Genomic DNA, 24,155 nt, shown 5'->3' with positions numbered 1-24,155 from the left:
TGGTATTTTGTTTTCAAGATGTTAATATTTGTAAAAGTTCAAGCTAGTATAGCAATAGAAGTTATATAAAGGATTTATTTCAACCTTTGGAAATATCAAGAAGTTAAAATTATTTCAATACTTAGTAGGAAAAGGAACCCTTATTTTTAATTATTAAATTAATACATTTGATAACATTTTGAAGAAGTAATATAAGATTTAATAAATCAGAAATTCTAATTCACTATAATAAGCCTAAACAAGTGGTTCATTATAATGAATTAGAATTTCTGATTTAATATATTTGTTCAGATTTCATGATGAATATATCATCTTAGTTTTCATGATGACTATATCATCTTAGTTTTCATGGTACAGAGTTTACTGCTTCATTACTTTTTAGCTTAAATATAAAGGAAAAATCATAACACAGGGAGGAACTGAAATAGCACAATTATTATACTTAATATTATCTGCATTATAAACATCAACCCTAAATTAGAATTTAGAATTTTTTTTTTTTTTTTTGAGACACAGTCTTGCTCTGTTGCTTGGTAGAGTGCGGTGGCATCAGCTTAGCTCACAGCAACCTCAAACTCCTGGGCTCAAGTGATCCTTCTGCCTCAGCCTTCCCAGTGGCTGGAACTACAGGCATGTGCCACCATGCCGGGCTAATTTTTTATATTTTTAGTTGCCCTGCCAAATTTCTTTCTATTTTTTAGTAGAGATAGGGTCTAGCTCTTGCTCAGGCTGGTCTCAAACTCCTGAGCTCAAGCAATCCTCCTGCCTTGGCCTCCCAGAGTGCTAGGATTACAGGTGTAAGCCACGATGCCCAGACTAGAATTTTGAATTTTGAAACCCTAATTTTGGAATGGTGCCTTTTACAATGACAGTAATAATGATGATAAAAATAAGAAACCGACAATACAAGTACTAATATTAATAATAGTAATTATTAGTTACTAAAAAACATCTGCTAAGTGCTTTCTTTATATGCACTATTCTTAATTAATCCTAAAATAATCCTATGAGATAAATACAATTTTTAATAGCTTTATTGAAGTATAATTGACAGGTAATAAGTTGCATATATTTAGAATGAAAAAATTGATGAGTTTTGATATGTACATATTCATGAATCCATTACCATAATCAATATAATGAACATATCTATTAGCCTCCAAAGTTTCCTCCTGCCTTTTTTATACCTCCTTCTAATCCTCCCTATTCCCCTACCCCGTCCCACTGTTTTGCTTCCTGGCACCATAGATTCAACTGCATTTTTCTAGAATTTTATATAAATGAAATCATACCATATGAACTCTTTTGTATCTGGCTTCTTTCATTCATCATAATTATTTTGAGATCATCCATGTTGTAGGTATCAACAGTTCGTTCTTTTTTTAAGATGGAAATAATTATAGATTCACATGCAGTTATATGAAATATTAAAGAATAGAGAGCTCTCCTGTACACTTGCCTAGTTACCTCTGATGGTAACATTCTGGATGACTGTAGTATAACATCACCTTAGTATACTGACATTGAAACAATTCACCAATATTATTCAGATTTTCTGTTCTACTTGTACTTGCGTGTATGTATGTATTAAATTCTATGCAATTTTTTATCGCCAATGTAAATATGTGTATCCCTCATTGCACTCAATATACTGAACAGTTCCCAAACCACAAAGATCCTACATGTTGCCCTTATATAACCATACCTACCTCCCTCCTGCACCTACCCTCCAGTCACTAGCTCCTGGTAACCACTAATCTGTTCTCTATTTCAAAATTTTGTCATTTCAAAAATGTATAACTAAAAATCTTCTGCAGAGCAAAAGAAACAATCAACAGAACAGAGAGATAACCTACAGAATGCAAGAAAATATTTGCAAACTATACATCTGATAAGAGGTTAATATCCAAAATATATAAGGAACTCAAATAACTCAGCAACCAAAAAACAAATACAAATGGCCAACAGGTACATGAGGAAGTACTCAACATCACCAATCATCAGGGAAATGCAAATCAAAACTAAAAGGAGATTATTTCCTCATCCTAGTTAGAATGGGTACTATCAAAAAATCAAAAGCGTTGGCAAGATAATTCACAATTGCAAAGATGTGGAAACAACCCAAGCGTCCATCAATACATGAGTGGATTGATCAAATATGGTTTATGTATACCATGGAGTACTACTCAGCTATAAGAAACAATGGTGACATAGCACCTCTTGTATTTTCCTGGATAGAGCTGGAACCCATTCTACTAAGCGAAGTATTCCAAGAATGGAAAAATAAGCACCACATGTACTCACCATCAAATTGGTTTCACTGAGTATCACCTAAGAGCACATTTAGGAATAACATTAATTGGGTGTCAGGCAGATGTGGGTTGGGGAGGGGATGGGTGTATACATACATAATGACTGCGATGCTCACCATCTAGGGGATGGACACCCTTGAAGCTCTGATTCGGAGGCGGAAAGAGGGGCAAGGGCAATATACACAACCTAAACTTTTGTATCCCCATAATATGCTGAAATAAAAAATAAATAAATAAATAAAGTGTTGGCAAAGAAGTGAAGAAAAGGGTACACTTACACCCTTCTAGTGGGAATGTAAATTAGTATAGCCAATATGGAAAACAGATTGAAGGTTCCTCAAAAAATTAAAAATAGAACTATCATATGATCCAGCAATCCCACTACTGGGTATGTATGCAAAGGAAATGAAATCAGTTACGTTGAAGAGACATTTCCACTCCTGTTTATTGCAACACTAGTAATAATAGCCAAAATATGGAATCCATCTATATGTCCATCAACGGATGAATGGATAAAGAAAATGTGGTATATATACCCAATGAAATACTATTCAGTTTGTCATTTGAGGCAACATGGATGAACCTGGAGGACATTGTGTTAAGTGAAGTAAGCCAGGCACAGAAAGACAAATACCACATAATCCCACTCATGTGTGGAATCAAAAAAGTCATTCTCATAGAAATAGAGTTTAGAATAATTACCAGAGGAGTGAGAAGGGACGGAGTGGGGATGGGAAGAGATTGGTACAAAGTTACAGTTATATAGGAAGAATAAGTTTTGGTGTTCTATTGCATAGTAGGATGACTAGAGTTAAGAAGAATATACTGTATATTACAAAATAGTTTTGGCTCCTACAAATAAAGCTGCTATAAATATTCATGTATCAGTCTTTGTATGGACATAGGCTTTTATGAAATAGAAGTTATTATTATTATTTCCATTGAAGAAATAGCCTCAGAGTGATTAAATTACTTGGTAATTATATAGCTAGTAGGCAGTGGAATTGGTATTCAAGCTCTTGTCTTTTTTTGGTTTTGTTTTCATTTCTGTATTGTGAAATATGCAATTATACAAAGGACTATATGTAATATAAACATTAAAGAAAAATAATAAAATGAACAAGTATACACCCACTACCAAGAAAAGAAATAAAATATTACCCTTCTCCCAAACACTGGGAATTTTATGAGGCTACAACTCTCATATTTCCTTTTCCAACCCAGCATTTTTTCTCCTTATACAAATCTAAGCAAATATTATGATTGATGTTAGTGTCAATACACATATGCACATATATTCAAATATCTTTCCTCATCATTCCTTCTTATGACTCAGACCTTCCATTAGGGATTGCTTTCCTTCTGCCTGAAGTGCATTCTTTAGAGTTTCTTTTGGTTTAGGTTTGTGACATTTTATTTTCCAGAAATATCTTTATTTTACTCTCATTACTGAACGATAGTTTTGGTGGGCATATGACTCAAGGTTGACAAGTATTTATTCTCAGCACATTGAAGATATTATTCCACTGTTTTCTGGCTTTCACTGGTGTCATTGAGAAGCAATTTGTCATTTTTCTCTTTGGTGCTCACAAGATCACTTTGTTTTCTTTGGCAATGTACAGTCATTATGATTTCTTTAGGAGTGGAATTCTTTTTATCCATCCTGCATGGAAATCATTGAGCTTGATAAATCTAAGGATTGATGTTATTCAACAATTCTGGAAAATTTTCAGCCATCACTTCAAAAATTACCTTTCTTATCTTCTCTATTATCTCTGTCTGGACCTCTGATTAGATACATGTGCAATCTCACTCAATCCTTCACTTTTTAACCACTCATATATTTCATCTCTTTGTTTCTCTGTACTAGATTCTAGACAATTTCTTCAAATCTTTCAGTTCATTAATCCTTTTTCAGCTGTGCCTATTGAACTCATCCACTAAGCTTTTAATTGTTTCTTTTTTATTTCTAGAGGATTTATATGGTTCTTTTGCAAAGTTGTTTGGTTATTTATTTTGTTCCTTGTTCATATTTCTTTTCTCCCTCCCTTTTTTTTTGCTTGAAACACATACTATATGTCTGATATTTCTAATACATGATTTGATTTTGATGTCTGTTGTTTCTGCTGGATCTCACTGGTGATGCCTGTTTATTTTGTGATTTTTGTCTGTTAGCACATGTTTCTTTGAACTTTGTCGAAGTTCTCTGAAGCATGGGCTGAAGCGCATTCCTCCAGAAAGGATTTATTTTCCTCTAGAAAGGATTTGCCTTTGTTTCTCTACATATTCTGGGGGGTACTGTCAACCTGGGACCACTTTAAAATTAAATCACCACCTGTTTTTAAATTATGTAGGTGGTTTGAATTCACACTGTAACCTAGCATGATGGCTGCCTTCTGGTTAAAAGTACTTAAGCGGAGATTATTTTTTTCTTTTCCTCTCCTCCAGGTCTAAGGTAGAAATAGACAAATTTATTCAGTGTCCCTTTCTATGTAATGGCTTATTTTTGTTTGCTCTTATTTTGATAACATACTTCGTTGAATTCCCAGTTTTATACAGGGGTCCCTTATTAGACTCTTCATGTAGGATATTTCTTGATGCTGTGCTCCGTGCAGATATCAAAAAAAGAAGCTCAAGGTCTCTCCAGTTTAGCAGAAACACTTGGAGTGAGAGCCAGCTTTGGTGCTTACTTGCTTTACAGGGTTACTGTTTTCACTTTCTTTGGCCTCCATATGCAACTCAGTGATCCATTTAAAAATTTTTAAAAAGAATACTTTATCCAGAGTTTCATTTCCATAATGGAATAGGTCAGACACAGAAAAGAGATTAACTTAGATAAATTTTGAATATAAGTGTGAAATTTATATTCAACTCCAGATTATTTTGTTAAACTATAAATACATTTTGTTAAAATGTTTTTAAATATCCTTTTTGGGAAGCTTGGAAAACCAAAAAATTTTTTTTTTTTTGAGACAGAGTCTCGCTCTGTTGCCCGGGCTAGAGTGAGTGCCATGGCGTCAGCCTAGCTCACAGCAACCTCAAACTCCTGGGCTTAAGCAATCCTACTGCCTCAGCCTCCCGAGTAGCTGGGACTACAGGCATGCGCCACCATGCCCGGCTAATTTTTTTTTTCTATGTATATTTTTAGTTGTCCAGATAATTTATTTCTATTTTTTTAGTAGAGACGGGGTCTCGCTAAGGCTGGTCTTGAACTCCTGACCTCGAGCGATCCACCCGCCTTGGCCTCCCAGAGGGCTAGGATTACAGGCGTGAGCCACTGCGCCCAGCCAAAAATTTTAACATTAATTTTAACACTAGCTATACAGAAATTTTGTTTTTTTAACAACCAACTCACAAACTCAGAAACACAAACTGTATGTATGGGATGGTTTTATGTACTACCTGTATTTTTTTTTCTTTTATTTCCCATATATACGAATTACTAAGAAAATCAGAAAGATCAAGATCTTGTTATATACTACTGCATTTAGCATAATGAGCCTTCTGGCAGATAATCTAGATATTTTAGCTTTGTGCTAAGTTATATATTCTGTGTTAAGAAGTGGTCAAAGAAAAATAATATCCCACATTTCTACTGATTGTACCTTTTTACCCATACTCTCTATTTAGTAATTAATATTTACCTGTAAGCAAAAATGAGTTCAAAGAGCTTCTGCAGCTTTCTAATTGCCACACCATACAATATTTCTTTGCTGATTCTTCAGCAATAAGCAAACTACTGAAAAAAGAAGAGTTCAAGTTTAATACATTAATAATATTGAGTCTTTTTGTATAATAAAATTTTAAGTAAAATATCTTTATTAGAATTTTTTACACTCAAAAGCAAGTGAAAAATTAACTTGATTTTTATAAATGTGTAAAATGAAGTAGGTTTTCACAGACCAGATAACAAATACAGTATTTATTTCCTCCTTCCCTGGGAAGGTTTGGTAATTTGTAAACTCCTTAATTGCTCCTGCTTGTCTATAAATTACTCCCACTTTTACCTCCCTCAATGGAACCTGGAGTGGTGGGGGCTGACTTGGGAGGGTTTTAGCACTTCCCTCCATAAACTGTGCCAGCTCAAACCCTATAAGCCACCAAAAATAAAATACAATCTAAGTAAAATTACTGTGCTTATCATGAAACTAGCAGCTTCAACAAAATTTCTTACAAAATTGCTGTCACTAAGTCCATTCTATTAATATACAAATTCTGGAACCTCCACTGGCTAAGGATCAGAACTATGAAATCAAAGTCCTGTCTGTTCTACTTTCTCTGGAAGTGGCCTGGTCCTAAAGTTTAATTCGGGTCCTTCAATTTTGGTGTGTGTGTGAGTGAGTGATGTGTGTCTGTGTGTGTTTTTTTGTGTGCTTAGGGGTGCCGGGTGGAGAAGGGAGGAAATATGCACATGACATTCAGTGTAAATCACAACTCATCAGTAGCTATGAAGTTTCTAGACTTGGCTGGGGAAAGACCATTAATTTATAACACCCTTAATCTATGCCTCAAACCTTCCACTACCCCTGAGTGAGAACTGATTATATTGTTTCTCTGTCCATATGGAACACATATGAGCATGCTAATTTTAAGTACTGCTAGTTAAACTTATAGGCTAGGGCAGTAGAAAGCTAGGTTTTATGTCTAAGCCATACAATTTACCTGCATAATCCAAAAATTAACTCATGTGTTAGAAAATTTAGGAATCTAGATAATTCTTGAATCTTACCAAGGTCTCTTTGACAACTAGACACCTCAGCTTGTAGGCAATTATTTTAAAGTGAAAGAAAGAAAAAATATTCAGGCAAGCCATGTCCAGCATAGAGAAATATTTTTACTCTTAGTGAAGCTTTCTAAAGACATGTCTGAATTTGATATATTCTTTGGCCTTAAAAATATGTTCACAAGTCAGTAGTCAGTTAGTATGGAAATAAAATCTTATGCCATAGAGACTTTTCTTTTTAGTCCTGTAAAAGCATACAGTCTTACATGTGGTAGGCACTAAAAACATTTGTTAACTGGGTATTATTTCCAGCCAAAATGTTGTATTCTGAAATAAAACTAATTGGGGCCATAAAAATAAGTTAAGGGTATGATAACATTACTTCTTATTTTCCCTTATGTTGTTTTAAATTTTAACACTTTTTCTTTTTGTTTTTAGTTTCACAGTTGAGGTATACAGTAGTCCCCCCCCCGCCCCCCGCCTTATCTGCAGTTTTAGTTACCCGTGGTTAACTGCAGTTCAAAAATATTAAATGAAATATTCCAGAAATCAATAATTCATAAGTTTTAAGTTGCACACTGATATGAATAGTATGATGAAATCTTGCACTGTCCTGTTCTGTTCTGCATGGGATGTGAATCATCCCTTTGTCCAGAATCTTCACACTGTCTATGTTATCTGGCCTTTAGTCACTCAGTAGCCCTCTTGGTTATCAGATCAACTGTGGCAGTATCACAGTGCTTGTGTTCAAGGAACCCTTATTTTATCTAATGTTCCCAAAGCACAAAAGTAGTGATGCTAGCATATTGTTATAGTTGTTCTATTTAATTATTAGGTATTGTTGCTTACTCTGCCTAATTCATAAATTAAACTTTATCATGGGTATGTATGTATAAGTAAAAACAGCATATATATGGTTTGATAACATCCACTGTTTCAGGCATCCACTTGGGGTCTTGCAATTTATTCCTCACAGATAAGGGGTGACTACTGTAAATCCATTTTTAAAATAAGGATTTTTAATTTTTTATAGTCAGAACCAAATGGCTGGTGAATATAGTAGTGATGAGACATACTCTCCTGCAACACTAGCTTCCATGGAAAGGGACTCCTCTGGCCCCCAGCATGAGCTTCCAACAGTGACCAAGGGAACAAACTACCACTCTGCATGGAGATCATCCAGTACTGGCTTGGACTGTGACAATCATAGGGGAATGGGACAACACAAAACAGCTGCATTACAGGCTTTTAGTGCATCTGCCCCTCTCTTGCCAGGTCAGTATTCCACAGTAGGTCAAAAAAGTGCTATCTAGGGACTTTTCTCTCTAAGCAGGAGAGTTCCTAGCAAAGGAGAACAGGCGTGCCACAAATCTGTTTGCCCTGAGCTGAATGAGAGAAGAGGTTTCAGATGAGAAGAAACCAGCAAAAGAACTCTGGCAACATGAAAAAACAAGCTAGTTTAACACCCCCAAAGTACGTATCTCAGGAATGAAAAAACAAACACCACATGTACTCTCTAATAAATTGGAACTAATCGATGGGCAAAAATGGGGACAGAGAGAAGTAAAAGCCATTATAAATGAAGAAGTGGGGAGAGGTAGGGGTAGGGGTAAAAACCTACCTAACAGGTACAATGAACACTATTCAGGTGATGGCACACTAATAGCCTTGACTTAAGCAATAATAAAAGCTATCCATGTAACAAAACCATTTGTACTCCCTTAATATTTTGAATTTAAAAAAAAAGACCATATTGTGAAAAAAATTTCCTACTCATATTACCAGGTTACTCAATTCCCTTCTGAACATAACCAATATTACTTGTTTTTTGTATATCCTTCTAAAGATACACTACACATATAAAACCAAATAATGTGCATACATATTCATATAGACCCTCAAGTTGCTTACTATAAATACCATACTATCTCTTACATTTTTTGATAAGGACATCTTGGAAATTGCCTTTATACGGAGATATTTAATTAAAGATTACTTGTTCTGAATTGCAATTTGGGTTCTAGATATAATCTTTACCTACATTTTACCAACAGGAAAAGATGGAAATGTCTGAAGTCCTGTACATAATGAATTCACTGAAGAATGTTGGCTTGTTAGGGGTAGATGAGTTAGTGGCATTTCTAACTCTCCTGGAATATATGAAAATTAAAGTTACATAAACATTGAATAAAATTAAGTATAATTTAGAACTTTTTGTAAGCAAATGTTATGTTTGATCAGTCTGTTATAATAAAAGTATTTCAATAAAAAGAAATTTGAGTTACCTGAGATACAAAGAACATTCTTAAATTTTCACCTATATAAGGAATTACATATATATCACATGGTGTCTCAACTACAATAGTGGTGATGTTTAAAAAATACATTGACAACTAAATTTTATTGAGTTTACTGTATGTAAGATAAATTCTAAGAGCTTTATGTGTATTAATGCTTTTAATTCTCACGGCTTATGTTGTCAGTACTTAGGAGATAGTACTATTTTTATTTCCATACTAGATATTGATGATGTTAAGCAAATAGTATTATGGAGAGTAATTCTTCACCTTAATGAGTCTAGACTCTAGATGGCCTAACACAGAATTATATGTTTACAGGGTGGACTTAAAAACTTAATTCTCACTTATTGATAAGTAGTCAGCGTGGTTTTATGACTTTCATAAATAAAACAGTAAACTTCCAAATAGACAATTAACATGATCCAATTATAAATGTAACTAAATGACCATATCATCAATATAGTTAAGAAGCAACACAATTTGGCATTGCATTGGAATAAAAGATGATTCTGAGATTTCAAATTTGGTAGCAATACCAAATTTGAACAATAATAATGGAGCAGAGAATGATAAGATTGCTTTGGGAGATTAAAAATTTAAATTTTTAAAAAGCATAACAAAGGTCAACAAGATTGCTAATGCTGATATAAAATATAAAGTTTTATTTACTGATTTATAATATTTTAAGATTTCTATTTTTAATATTAATGCTATTTCCTCCATTCTTCTTCTCTAATCTTTGTAACTCTCCTCTGTATATTATTTAGTTTTGATGCTGGTAGGATTCTGAGTTAATGATAGTAACAAATATAAAAGGGCAGATAAGAGAAAAAAAGACAACTAGGATCATAATAATCAAATTTTAAACATGAAACTGACTCATAGTAGATGGTATATGTGAATGTATTGTACTTTTACATCATAAATAGGTAACCCCTGATAAGCTCAACGATCTATTCAAAATTTCTACCTGGTTCACTGTACTCCGGTTCACTCTGGCTTTGGATGGTCAAACTCTCTGTGGAGCTGCATTTCATATCCTCAGTGTCAACTGCATGCTTGGTAGTAAGATCTGAAAAAAAAGGGAAGAAACTCTACTACCAGAAAAAGTACCATTAAATTAGATTTTTGTAACCTTTTTCATTGGCTTTTTCCTTTTAAAGTATCTTCATTGCATTACTGTAGGCCAATTTTCCTTTTAGAGAGAAGTAGAGATTTAAACTTCTGAAGAAAATGCTGACTCAGGTGAGTAACTATCACCCCATGCACACCCTGTTACCCCTCAACCATCAATCAAAATTACCAAAGGAAAATAAAAATGGGAAAATCTACATAATCATTGGAAGCTAAGATAGGGTGGGAAATCCATAAGTCACAAACTTCAAAGAATGAGATCACTCTGAAGGATTTAATCTCCATCAATATATAATTACTTTCTATGCCCCATTTAGCAGGAATTCTACTTGTTTATATTAATACTGACATTTTGCTGCTGTCCCTCTCTCTTTCAGCTGCTTGACACATTTTGCCTATCTGTTTATTTTTTAACTTTTGGCTTTCCTTTTTCTTAAAGCACAACTCTTATAAACAACATACATGGTAATTCTTTGATTATAGGATATGGTTTTTCATATTTTGTTGTTTGTGAAATTGTGATGTATCTTATAATTAGTATGTAAATTTAGAATGTTTTTTTCTTTCCCTAAAAATTCTTAAGTTGATAATGTGTCTTACAATTAATTGGTGGTATCTTAGAATCACAGAAATATGGTAATTAGATTTAATTTTTTATTTAATGTAAAAATCAATCCTTTAATAGAGAAGTTTAACCCATTTACGTTTACTTAGACAAAGGTAGTACTTTTATAATCTTATTTTATGCTTCCAACTCCTTTGGTTCCTTTGCTCTCTTTTATTTTCCATAGAAATAATTCTATTGCTAAGAGATTTTTTCCTCTATTGGTTTGGAAGTTATATATCATATTTTAAATCCATGCATTATCATTAATTTTAAAATATATACATTTTAATTTTTATTTTTTCTATCAATTAAAAAAGATAGCATCACAGTTCCCCTATAAACATGAGAAACTTAGCATATTTTTCCATCAAAACTTACTCCCTTTTTCCAAAATCTCAGCTTTTACTTTTATTAGATTAATCTGTTTGAAATGATGATTATAATTAATTTCTTTCAAATTATATTCTGGCTTCTGGTTCAAGATAGCAGAAAACACATATATTAGCTCTGCCTTCCAAATCCTATTAAAATGACAATAAACATACATAAAATGTTTCAAGTGAGGAGATGGGGAAGGGAAATTCATCTCTGGACTAGAGTTATTAATAGAATACTAGAAGATAAAAATATTAATTTATAAAACAGAATGGAGTTTTGCTTCTGGCAATAGCTCCTATTGGCCCAGTCCTCCTGTAGATAACATTTATGACTCTGAACAAAATATACAAAATGACTATCTGAAGGTACTATAGTCCAAAGCAGGCAGAAACTGGAAGGGAATTGACATTGAGTGAAGCTCACATTTTTCCCTGCTTTTCATCTGAAGGGAGGACCTAGTTGGTACTATCTGGGGCAACTAGAACTTGGATAAAAACCTGCAGTCTTATTATTTTGAAGAATTAGAGGACAATTCTATCTGAACTAGAGTTCAGAGTAACCGCAGCAGCTAGAAAGTAAAGGGGGAAATTCAGGAAAGGAGAAAGCAGCAGAGGAGGAGCCTACACTCTACATATAAATTCTGCCTAAATCTCTAGCTGGTTCCTGAACTACACATGTAGTTCAGATAAGGCTAAAAGTACTGAATAGAGATTTCAGCTCTCTCCCATCATAGAGGAGACAAAGTTTGTAGTTTTAGTTCAGCCAAATTTACAACCTACTAAGACAATAACAAAAAAATCAACTCTCTTCAGATGAACACAGCAGAATACGGTTTCTGTAATGTATCAAGTGCAACATCAGGATACAATCCAAATATGTTTAGTAAAATGAAAATCAGGCAAATGTGACTTCTACTCAACAAAAATACTAATATGTCAATGGACACTAACCATGAGATGACTCGGATTTTGAAATTAGTATATAAAGATTTTAAGGCAGTAATAATATAGTAATCACTATGCTAAAGGATGTAAAGAAAAATATGGTTGTAATGAATAAACAAATAGGAATTCTCAGCAGAGAAAGAGAAAGTATAAAAAAGAACAAATGGAAATTCTAAAACTGAATATCTGAAATAGAAAATTCACTGATGAGCTTAACAAAAAATTAGAGATGACATAAGAGTCAGTGAAATTGAAGACAGAGCAATACAAATTACCCAATCTGAAATATAATAAGAAAAATATTTAATAAAAATGAACAAAGCTGCAGTGATCTGTGGGACAATTTATCTATCTAGCTTTTCAACTATAAATCTTTGTATTTTTTGTCATAAAATAGAATTCTGTGGTAATCAAGAACTACCCAGAAAGCAATACCCTTGCTCTGTTGCCTTCAATAATAAATTTGACCAAATATTTAAGGAAAAATTAACATCAATTATTTAGTCACCAGTAAAAATAGAAGAAGAACAAATGATCCATAAGTCATCCTATGAGGCCAGTGTTATTCTGATACCAAAACAAGACAAGCACATTAGGAGAAAGGAAAATTACAGGTTAACATCTCTTATGAATATAGACACAAAATCAATAATCTAGTAACAAAAAGCGGGATTTATTCCCGTTAACACATGGTTGATTTAACATTCCAAACTCAATTTATGTAATACATCATTTTAACAGGATAAAATTTTTTTAACACTATAATTATTAAAATAAAACCCAGAATTCTAAAAAAAAATTCAAAAATCCCCAACAAAATACTAGCAAACCTAATTTGAAAGAACATTAAAAGGATTACATCCCATGATCAAGTGAGGTTTTTCCCTGAGATTCAAGGATGGTTCAATATACTCAAATCAATAAATGTGATACATTACAGTAACAGAATGAAGAACAATAACTATATGATCATCTCACTAGATGGAGAAGAGACATTTGACAAAATTCAACACTGCTTCATGACAAAAACTCATAAATTATGTATAGACAAGTACTGTGTGATTTCACTTATATGTAGAATCTAAAAAAGCTGAACTTACAGAAATAGAGTGGAGAGATAGTTACCAGGGGCTGGGGGTTGGGGAAAATGCAGAGATGATGTGTAAAGGGTACAAGCTTTCAGGTATAAGATGAATCAGTTTTGGAGAACTAATGTATAGCATGTTGACTATAATTAATAATAATGTATTGTACACTTGACATCTGCTAAAGAGTAGATGTTAAGTATTCTCACCACACACAAAAAGGTAACTATGTGAAGCGATGGATATGTTAATTAGCTTTATTGTGGTAAACATTTAACAAATGTGTGTGTATACAAATATCATGTTGTATACCTTAAATATATATAATTTTGTCCAAAAAAACTCCTTAAAAATTTAAGTAATCCAAAAGAGGACAGAAAAGGAAGAACAAAAATAAATAAGACAAGCTTAAAACTCAACAATAAAAAGAAAAATAACTCAATTAAAAAATGGGTAAAGGATTTGAATAGACATTTCTCCAAAGAAGATATACCAATGACCACTAAGTACATCAACAGATACGCAACATCATTAGCCATCTGGGAAATGCAAATCAAAACTACAATGAGATACAACTTTACAATCACTAGGATAGCTATTTAAAAAGTCAGGTAATAACAAGTTTGGAGACGATTTGGGTAATTGGAACCTTCATTAATTGCAGGTAGAAATGGAAAATAATGCAGCCATTTTGGAAAACAGTCTAGCAATTCCTCAAAAAGTTAAACACAGAATTACTATATAATCCAGCAATTCTACTCCTAGGTACATACTCAATAGAAATGAAAGCATATGTGTGTATAAAAACTTGTACATGAATGTTCATAATAGGATTATTTATAATAGCTTAAAGGTAGAAACAAACCAAATGTCCATCAGCAGATGTACAGATAAACAAAATGTGACATATCTATATAACGAAATACTGTTTGGCCAAAAAGGAATGAAGTACTGATATACTCTATAATATCAATCAACTTAAAAACATGCTAAGTGAAAGAAGCCAGTGACAGGAAGACCACATACTATATGATTACATTTTTATTAGATGTTCAAAATAGGCAGATTTATAGACAGTTTTACTTACCATTTGACAATGGGAAACAGGGAGAGAGCTATTACTTGAGATATCCTTGTAGCAGGTAACTTTCTTGCTGTCCTAAGCAGCTTTATTGTTATTGTCATCACAACTCAAAGGTACCTGGGACATTGCCCATCCCCTGCCATTTCAATGCGTAACTTTCCTTGTTAGAAGTCCTCTGTGGTAATGACTTCTGTTTTACTTGGTATAGCATCTGAGCCAAGTGAAGGCTAGAGGTATAACAGTATAATCTGTCAGTAAAGTAATTTGCTGCTCTTTGCATTAGCATTTATAGAGTTGAGATTTGTGTCCTTCTAGCAAGTCTGTGGTCTACCCTGCTCTGATATATTTTGAGTTCTGGTATGGGTTTGATCCACTTTCTCAGGTTGGTTTTTCATTCCTTTGCTTTGACTTGTAGGCTGACTAGTACTTAACTTGATTTAGTCTTAATCTGTACGAATTACTTCAAGTATGTGGTCTATTGATAGCAAGCATCCCTGTTCTCAATGGATATCAGAGATCCCCCTTACATTCCTCCCTGATATTTTATATCTTGGATCATTTCAAATGGAATGTATAGGAGGCCAGTTAAATATCTGGGCTGAAATTTTCATTAAAAATTACTCAATAATATTTATTAAGACTAACTGGGATGACCCATGTAAATTTTACGTTATGACTCTCCCAGTCATCTGATTCCATGAATCCTGACTCTGAGTTCCTTACTGTGAGCCTCTCCATAGTTAACTAAAGTCAGTATAGAAATTGATAGTGTCTCCATTGGATATAAGTAAACAAATCTTTAAAAAATTAGTATAGTCATAGGTGTTTTAGTCTTATTTGTATAATTACCTTGAAATGGCAGGTTCATTTCAGAGGAGTTTTAAGCCTGAAAAAGTCATATAAACAGACTGACAATGAGAAAAAAATCTCATTAATAATAATTCAGAGATTTTAACATATAACCTCAGAACATTTTTACAAAATCTGGGGGTTCAGAGAGTATTTTAATGAACCAGAACCTGTGTAACAAACATTATCAAGTGGTTTTTACAAGTAATACATTTTAAAATTAATTCTCACCTTTTTTTAAAAGCTGTTCATTTTCATCTACATAATTTATTATTTCTGGCATTAAGTTTAATGACTCCTTCAGTTCTGAGGATGATGGAATAGCAATTTCTTGTTCGACGCTTGTAGGTATTAAGCATTCATACTTAAGAGGAAAACTTGATGGCTGGAATAATATATAGTTTTAAAAGGTTTTAGGGAGATTTTCCAAATAATATTTTGAATTCATAAATGGATAATATTTGGTTAAATGATGTACCAAATTTTAAACTAAATTTATACTGAGGACTTTTAATGCTATACATACTTTTAAAGAACAGAAATGTAGCAGCCAGGAACATATTCTATTACAAGCAACGTCCTGTCTAAATAATGTCTTTTATATGCTCACTCATTACATTAGTGATGCACAACATCTCTAGATGCAGAAATATCTTCTTTTTGGCTAATAGCAAATTTAAAACATTTTATTTTATTTTATTTTATTTTATTTTTGAGACAGAGTCTCACTTTGTTGCCCGGGCTAGAGTGAGTGCCATGGCGTCAGCCTAGCTCACAGCAACCTCAAACTCCTGGGCTTAAGCAATCCTACTGCCTCAGCCTCCCGAGTAGCTGGGACTACAGGCATGCGCCACCATGCCCGGCTAATTTTTTCTATATATATTTTTAGTTGTCCAGATAATTTTTATTTCTATTTTTAGTAGAGATAGGGTCTCGATCAGGCTGGTCTCGAACTCCTGACCTCAAGCGATCCACCCGCCTTGGCCTCCCAGAGGGCTAGGATTACAAGCGTGAGCCACCGCGCCCGGCCAAATTTAAAACATTTTAAATTAAAAACAATCACTGCAGCAGATGAGATGTGGTAAATGGGGAAAAATGAAGAGATGATAGACTGGAATGGATCTTTACTGTACTCCATGGAGTATGTTTCTCTTTCATGCCAACAAGACTAGATTCCTTGACAAGTGAGACTGACTATGTGCACAACTCTCAGAGTTAACAGGGGAGGTTAAGGGGGACTGGAGGAAAGGGACCAATAGGTGAATTAGCATTTTTACCATCATGATAAAATTTTAATTGTAAGGAAACCCTTTAAATGCCTTAAGTCCATTATATATAATATATATTCCTATGAATGTATTAAGAAAAGTCCCAAATATAAAAAATTTTCAGTCATTCTCAAAAAAATTTTTTTTCAAGTAACTTTGTGCATGCATCTAATCCATATGGGTCTAGATTTTTGAGCTCATTAAACTGCAAATAGCTACTATACTCTCAACTGCTAGAATTCTTTTTAAAAAATTTTTTTAATTATTTATTTATTTATTTTGAGACAGAGTCTTGCTCTGTTGCCCCGCATAGAGCACAGTGGTGTCATCATAGCTCACTACAACCTCAAACTCCTGGGCTCAAGGGATCCTCCTGCCTAGGCCTTCCAAATAGCTGGGACTACAGAAACGCACCACCATGCCTGGCTAATTTTTCTACTTTGTAGAGACGGGGTCTTGCTCTTGCTTAGGCTGGTCTCACATTACTGAGCTCAATCAATCCTCCCGTGTCGGCCTCCCAGAGTGCTAGGATTACAGGTGCAAGCCACCGCGCCCAGCTAGAATTCTGTACATACTAATATCATAATAACAATTTTGTGTGCTATTGCAACTGTATGCTCAAAAAGAGGGGCTATATTTGAGAAGTTTGACCCTTAATATGCAAAAGATGGTATCTTCCTTATTAAACACTGGCAGCACCTAATATTCCATCTTGGACCATCTATATTCTTACTCCCTCCAAGAGATCACTTCTCTTATACCTCAAGCACTACCTGTCTTATGTATAACTCACAAATCAACATTTCTAGCTCCAGCCTCCAATTTGTAAATTAGACATTACTACTTAATTTCCTATACCAGATATATTGATTAGAATTATCGAGAGAGGTTTTAAAACTCCCTATACCACACTGATTAAATCAGAATACATCTGGGTAGGACTCAGGCTTCAACTTTTTTTTTAACTCCCCAGATAATTCCAGTGTGGAGCCAAGGCTGAGAATCACTACCTAGGAGTAAATTTGACTCCTTAAGTCACATTTATCCACATTCATTCCATTATCAAATCTTTTTAACCTGACAATTGTAGACAGCCAATGTACATTACTAAAATTCACAAAAGCGTGCTTTACTACTTTTATAAAAATATTATTGAAAGAAAAATATTACAACCTTTAAATATTTAAAAAATATTTAAACCTACTGTATCTTCTAGTTTCTCCTGACAAAAGTTCTCTTTATCCATACAAAAGTCTTCTTTCACAGAAACTTTCAAATTTTCTTGGAAGGAGAAACATTCCCTTAAAAAGACATTTATTAGTGTTTACTAAAAGCAAGTTACATACTAAATGTAGCTAATCAAAACATAATGATTAAAATTAAAGTCAGGTAAAGCAATGAAAATGTTATTATTGATAACATCTAAACTTGTGATCATACTAAGACTATTTTCTCCTTTTAAAAATATTTACATCATTGAGCAGTTAAGTACCTGGAAAAATTAGCTTCTGTGAAGATCTGTCCCTTGGAATCTAAAAGGGGATCCTTTACCAAAAATAGTTTTAGTCTATCCCAGAGAGTATGTGAAGTTGGTAGCTGATTTTTATAAGTCATCAAACTATTTATGAAAATTATTTCTTCATCATCAATAGATAAATCTAAAAGGAAATAAGAAATGTAAAAGGATATGAAAAAAATCTAAAAGTTACACAAAGGGATCTAGAGAGTTACTATAATCAGCCATTAGTTGAGTTTTTCAAACACATTTTAAATTCTTCAGTTCTACATTGTACTCTGCATTTAAAGGAAGTAGCATAGAACTGGAATATAGGTAAAAGTGCAAGACATTTTAATATTATTTAGTACACTGAAGAGTAGCCAAATATTCCAAGAGTTGTAATGGCTTATACTTGATTGATAAAGATTAATCAAGCGAGAAAAATATCTTGTGCTTCAAAATAGCCAGGAGTAACCTAGGCAAAATTTTAAGAAGTAAAAGCATTTGACGTTTGCTGACCCTTAAGTGTCTCCAATCCATCCCCCAGAATCTCTGACATGCAGGGAATGGAGATGGCCTATGGAACCTACAAATAAGACTAACTCTGATTCTATCATTTGAAAGTTATTCATACATGATTACTATAAAATTAATTACAGTGAAAGTTACATAGCAAAGTATCTACTTGAGAAGTGTAATATATAATATGTTACATATTAAGAAACACTGCTGCTAACAGTTAATTGCTCAAATAAATTTCTCCTCTACATCTCCACTCTGCCATACCTGGCATAATTTAGAATCTTGGCTAACTGTGTGTGAACTTTAACAGTTTCTGAGCCATAGAAGGGAACATAAAACCTACCCCCATTCTTCAATAAGTTCCTGAGTGGATAGAGAAAAAGGGAAATGTAAGTTTAGATGAGGAACTACTCAGAAAGCCAAGCTCCCAAATGTGAAAGCCACCTTGAGGAGGGAGCAAAGGTCTTTTATTCTGGGCAGTGGCTTTTCAGTTAAGTCATGTATTAATAGAATGGCATGAGAGAAGAATAGTATGGAGTTTTCAGGTAGAGGTGTCTTCCATGGTCAACTACATAATTGGTATACATGTTCCTAATAATCATGTCATGTAAGGCTGGCAGCCAGGGAATATCCTTTGATATGCCAAAAGTTGTGAACTTGTGACATGAACTAGCTTCCTGAAAGATTGTTTATCTGAACCTGGTAAGTTTTTGACGATCTCACGGCCAAAAGCTACCCATGACACACCAAAAAAGCTAGTCAATCAATTCCATGTCTAAGGGGGCTTATCTGAGAAAATTAAAGATGGTTTATTTATAATCTACTCTGTAAGTATTAATGAATTATTAATATTCATTAATAACACATTAATATATTACTAATATATTAATAGCAAAGTCATATGTTAATAGCAAAGTCATATATTAATGGTAAAAACCCAAACAGTTTATATCTCCTATCCACCTTCCACTTCCAAACACAGACCCTCCAGTCATCTTCCCTATCTGGTGCTTCATTCTCATATTTCTGGGAGTCTATGGGGGACATCCCACATCACTTACGAGGTCTTATTTTCCAACCACCCTTTTTTTAATTGAACCACTTGAGGGCAGCATCACACCATAACCAATGTTCTTTATCATTCTACCACAGTTGTCTTACCAAGGGTGCTAGCTACCTCCTCACATTCTTACAGTTATACAGCATTCCCTGGAGTTCTTTCTTTATTACAACTACTATGTGTCTACACAGATATAAGGAGACTATTCCTCTGCTGTAGAGGAGTGTTAAATTGTCACCGGGAAACAAATTTTTGGCTAGTTAACTATGAAAAGAAGCTGAAAAAACGAGGTCTACTGATAGGAAAGAAGACAGGTTTATTCTTTGCAGAGGATACTTTTGTCTACCTAGAAAACTCAAGGTAACTAAATGAAAACAAATAAAGGAGTTCACTCAGTTGTATGACACAATGGGAAAGTTAATGGCTTTCTAACATATAAAAACCTAGTCATAAAAATTAATTTTAAAAAATCCATTCATAATGCTCACCAATATATGAAGTCTTCAAAAAGTTCATGGAAAATGCATATTATGAAAAAAACCATGCATGGATTGCAAAAATTTTTTGCACCAAAGAAACTCATGCTAACTTGTACCACATGTGAAAATGATCTAGTTTGAGACACTAAGGAGGATAAGACATCAGTTTGAAAACAGCCCATATCAGAGCTACATAAATTCTGCTAAAATTGGAGCAGGAACAAATATCAAATTTATGATGAAGCTTGGGTAGAAGAATAATGAAATCATTGACGCTTTATGAAAAGTTTATGGGGCCAATGCCCCAAGGAAATCAGCAGTTTACAAATGAATAACTCAAGAAGGGACAAGATGATGTTAAAGAGGCAGATTGCAGCAGCAGACAATCCACATCAATTTGCAAGGAAAAAAATTTGTCATATTCATGCCCTAATTGGAGAGGACCTATGATTAGCAGCAGAAACAATAACCAACACCATAGACATCTCAATTGCTTCAGCTTACACAATTCTGATTGAAAAATTAAAGTTGAGCAAACTTTCCACTTGATGGGTGTCAAACCATTGTACTCAGATCAGCTGCAGACAAGAGCACAGCTTTCGAGGGAAATTTTAAACAAGTGGGATCAAGATCCTGATGCATTTCTTTGAAGAACTGTAACAGGAGATGAAACATGGCTTTACCTGCATGATCTTGAAGACAAAGCACAATCAAAGCAATGACCACCAAGGGGTGGAAGTGGCCTAGTTAAGATGGGTACAATGCACACTATCTGGGTGATGGACACACTTATAACTTTGACTCAAAGTGTACAAAGTAATTAATATGACCAAAATGTTTGTACCCCCATAATATTCTGAAATAAAAAACGAAAACAAAAACCAACACATAATTTTTTTTTTAAAAAAAGAACAAAAGTCATGGCAACAGTTTTTTTTGATGCTCAAGCTATTTTGCTTATTAACTTTCTGGAGGGCCAAAGAACTATAACATCTACTTATTATGAGACTGTTTTGAGAAAGTTAGCTAAAGCATTGGCAGAAAAATGCTTTGGAAATCCTCACCAAAGAGTCTTTTTCCACCATGACAATTGTGCTCAATCCTGTCATCAAACAAGAACAATTTTTCAAGAGTTTCAATGGGAAATCATGAGTATCTACCTTACAGTCCTGATATGGCTCCTTCTGATTTCTTTTTGTTTCCTAATCTTAAAAAATCTTTAAAGGACACCCATTTTTCTTCAATTAATAATGTAAAAAAGAGTGCATTGACATGGCTAAATTCCCAGGACCCTCAGTTCTTTAGGGATGGGCTAAGTGGTTGGTATTGTTGCTTACAAAAGTACCTTGACCTTGATGGAGCTTATGTTGAGAAACAAAGTTTATATTTTGAACTTTTATCTCTTAATTCCATTTCTACATGAACTTTTGACGTCCACTCATATGAAATATCAAGGATTAAGCATAACAAAAATGTTTAGAAAGTATATGGAGAAAATAATAAAACTTTACTGGAGGCCATTAAAAAAGAACTTGAACAATAGACAAGATCAACTATTTTCCTGGCTAGAAAGATTAACTATGGTAAAATTTTAAAGGATTCTATTACCATTTCAATAACCCAAGAAGTCTGTTCTGAACTTGAAAACATGATTACAAAGTAAATCTGGAAGAATACAGGTATGAGAGTAGGGCAAAGAAACAAAAAAAGAGGGGACTATTAATACATGTTACTATTATATATTTAATACTTAAAACCATATGATACTGACACAACAACAGGCAAAATAATAGAACATAATAAAAAATTCCAGAAACAAACTCTGATGTGGATAAAGATTTAGTATATGATGCAAGTGGCATTTCTAATCAGTGAGAAAGGAAGAAGTATTGCATAAATTATATTGGAACAATGGCCAAAACACTTGGAAAAAAATATTTTTTAATCATATTTTGAAACATATGCTAAAATCTGAAATAAAATAATACACTTTAAAGAAAATAGAAATAAACATTTATCTAATTAAGAAAAAATTTTCTTAAGTATAAAAGGAATGAAAGAAATCATAAAGTAAAATGTTGGCAGAACTGGTTAGGTTCAAATTAAACATATTTGGAATTATTAATACTTTTATATATAAAGATAATATACACGAATAGAAAAATAGACAAAAGAAAGAATAATTTCACAAAAGAAAAAGATGTCAATAGCCAATAAACATTAGTAATTTTTTAAATGCAAGCAAAATATAATTTTTTGCCCATGATTTTGGTTTAAAAGTATTACTACAACATCATCAGTAATATACTCAATGACAACAAGGCTGGCATGAACAGGGCATTCTCATACCATGCTCATAAACATATAGCTAAAAAATATACCAAATAATTCCATTACCAGGAATTTATTCTAAGGAAATAATTGGAAATAAGAACATACATTTTTGAAATTGAAATTAAAAACATTAGTTCTCTCAAATTGGGAAATGTGTGTTATACATAAGAGATTTAAAACTGCAGTCATTGAAAGACATGCATTTGAAGAAAACTTAAGCATATAATGAATTGTTCCCAAGATAATGTTAATATGTAAAAATAATATAATGAATATACAGTATAATCACAATAGTAAAACAATTTATCTTTGGATTACAGGATTAAAAGTTTTTAGTAAACAGGCATTCTATATATTGAAGATGTAGATATTTTAGCATATGCAGAAGCATGAATAAAATCCAATCATCATTCATCATTAAAAGCTGTTATCAAACTAGGAACAGAAGGAAGCTTCCTCAACCCAATAAAGGAAATGCTTCTAATATTTCTAATATTTCACCACTGAAAATGATGTAAATATGAATGTTAGAAGCATTTCCTTCTCTGTCAGGAACAACATAAGGATAGTGACTTATCACCGCTTCTATTGAACAATGCACTAGAAGCCCTAGTCAGCATAGTAAGACAAAAAAAGATTTAAATATTGTAAAGAAAGAACAGATGGCCATTAACCACAGACAATATGATTATGTATACTACAATTAATTATTGGAATTAATATGAAAGTTTAAGAGGTGAATGAATATAAGAATGCTGTAAAAATCAATTGCCTTTTGTTATACACAAGCAGTAAACAGAAACCTTGATTTAGAAATATAATTAATATGGCAGCTAAAATAAAGTACCTAGCAATAATCTGATAAAAGATATGTAACACCTTTATGAAGAAAAATTTTAAACTTTATTGAAAGACATTAAAGAAGACTTCAATAAATGAACAATAGGAGATTCAGGAAGAGTGAATAAGAGAAAACTGAAGGAAGAGATTCATCAAAGAAATAATTCAAGAAAATTTCTCAAAACTGAAGTGTATGAGTATCCAGATTGAAAGGATAAATACATCATGTGCCCAGCCTAATATATGAAAATAGACCCACAAGGCACACACACCATTGTGAAACTTCAGAACTGGAAGAAAAAACATCATTGAAGTTTTCAGGATAAAAAGGAGATCATGTTAAAAATATTTAGGAATCAGAGTGGCACTGGACTTCTCAATAGCAATACTGGAAGCTAGAATAAACTGGAACAATGCCCTGGAAATTATGAGAAAAATTTTCTTTCCAATCTAAAATTCTATAATTAGCCAAACTATCAATTAAATATGAGGATAGAATTTAGACTTTTTGGATATGGAAGTTTTCAAAAAATTTACCTCCAAAAAACATTTTAAAAAATTTTACCTCCCACGTACCTATTCTCAGGAAGGACACTGCAAGTAGAAGTCCTCTACTGAGAGAAGGAAGTAAACTGAATAAACAGACAGCCACAAAATTGAAGAAACAGGGGGCCCAATATAAGAAAGACATGAACAGAATCCCCAAGGATGATGGTGATAATGACTGGTCCTAGAATT

The 24,155-nt window shown here is 33.2% G+C and overlaps 1 protein-coding gene across 1 annotated transcript in view; it reads right to left on the bottom strand.

Annotated features, from left to right (window-relative positions):
• The window catches only part of SHOC1 (shortage in chiasmata 1), an 80,232-nt gene that overhangs the window by 40,742 nt on the left and 15,335 nt on the right, over nucleotides 1-24,155 (bottom strand). Inside the window, exons 5-10 of the mRNA XM_045563628.1 lie at nucleotides 18,177-18,342; nucleotides 17,878-17,985; nucleotides 15,648-15,805; nucleotides 10,306-10,407; nucleotides 9,077-9,185; nucleotides 5,957-6,051 (exon numbers count right to left, since the gene is read on the bottom strand). Of these exons, the coding sequence (XP_045419584.1) occupies nucleotides 5,957-6,051; nucleotides 9,077-9,185; nucleotides 10,306-10,407; nucleotides 15,648-15,805; nucleotides 17,878-17,985; nucleotides 18,177-18,342 (738 nt within the window). The remainder of the gene's footprint in view (nucleotides 1-5,956; nucleotides 6,052-9,076; nucleotides 9,186-10,305; nucleotides 10,408-15,647; nucleotides 15,806-17,877; nucleotides 17,986-18,176; nucleotides 18,343-24,155) is intronic.

This window comes from Lemur catta, chromosome 10 (assembly GCF_020740605.2).
Source record: "Lemur catta isolate mLemCat1 chromosome 10, mLemCat1.pri, whole genome shotgun sequence".
NCBI classification, from domain to species: Eukaryota; Metazoa; Chordata; class Mammalia; order Primates; family Lemuridae; genus Lemur; species Lemur catta.
This window is presented reverse-complemented; position numbering and strand designations above follow the sequence as displayed.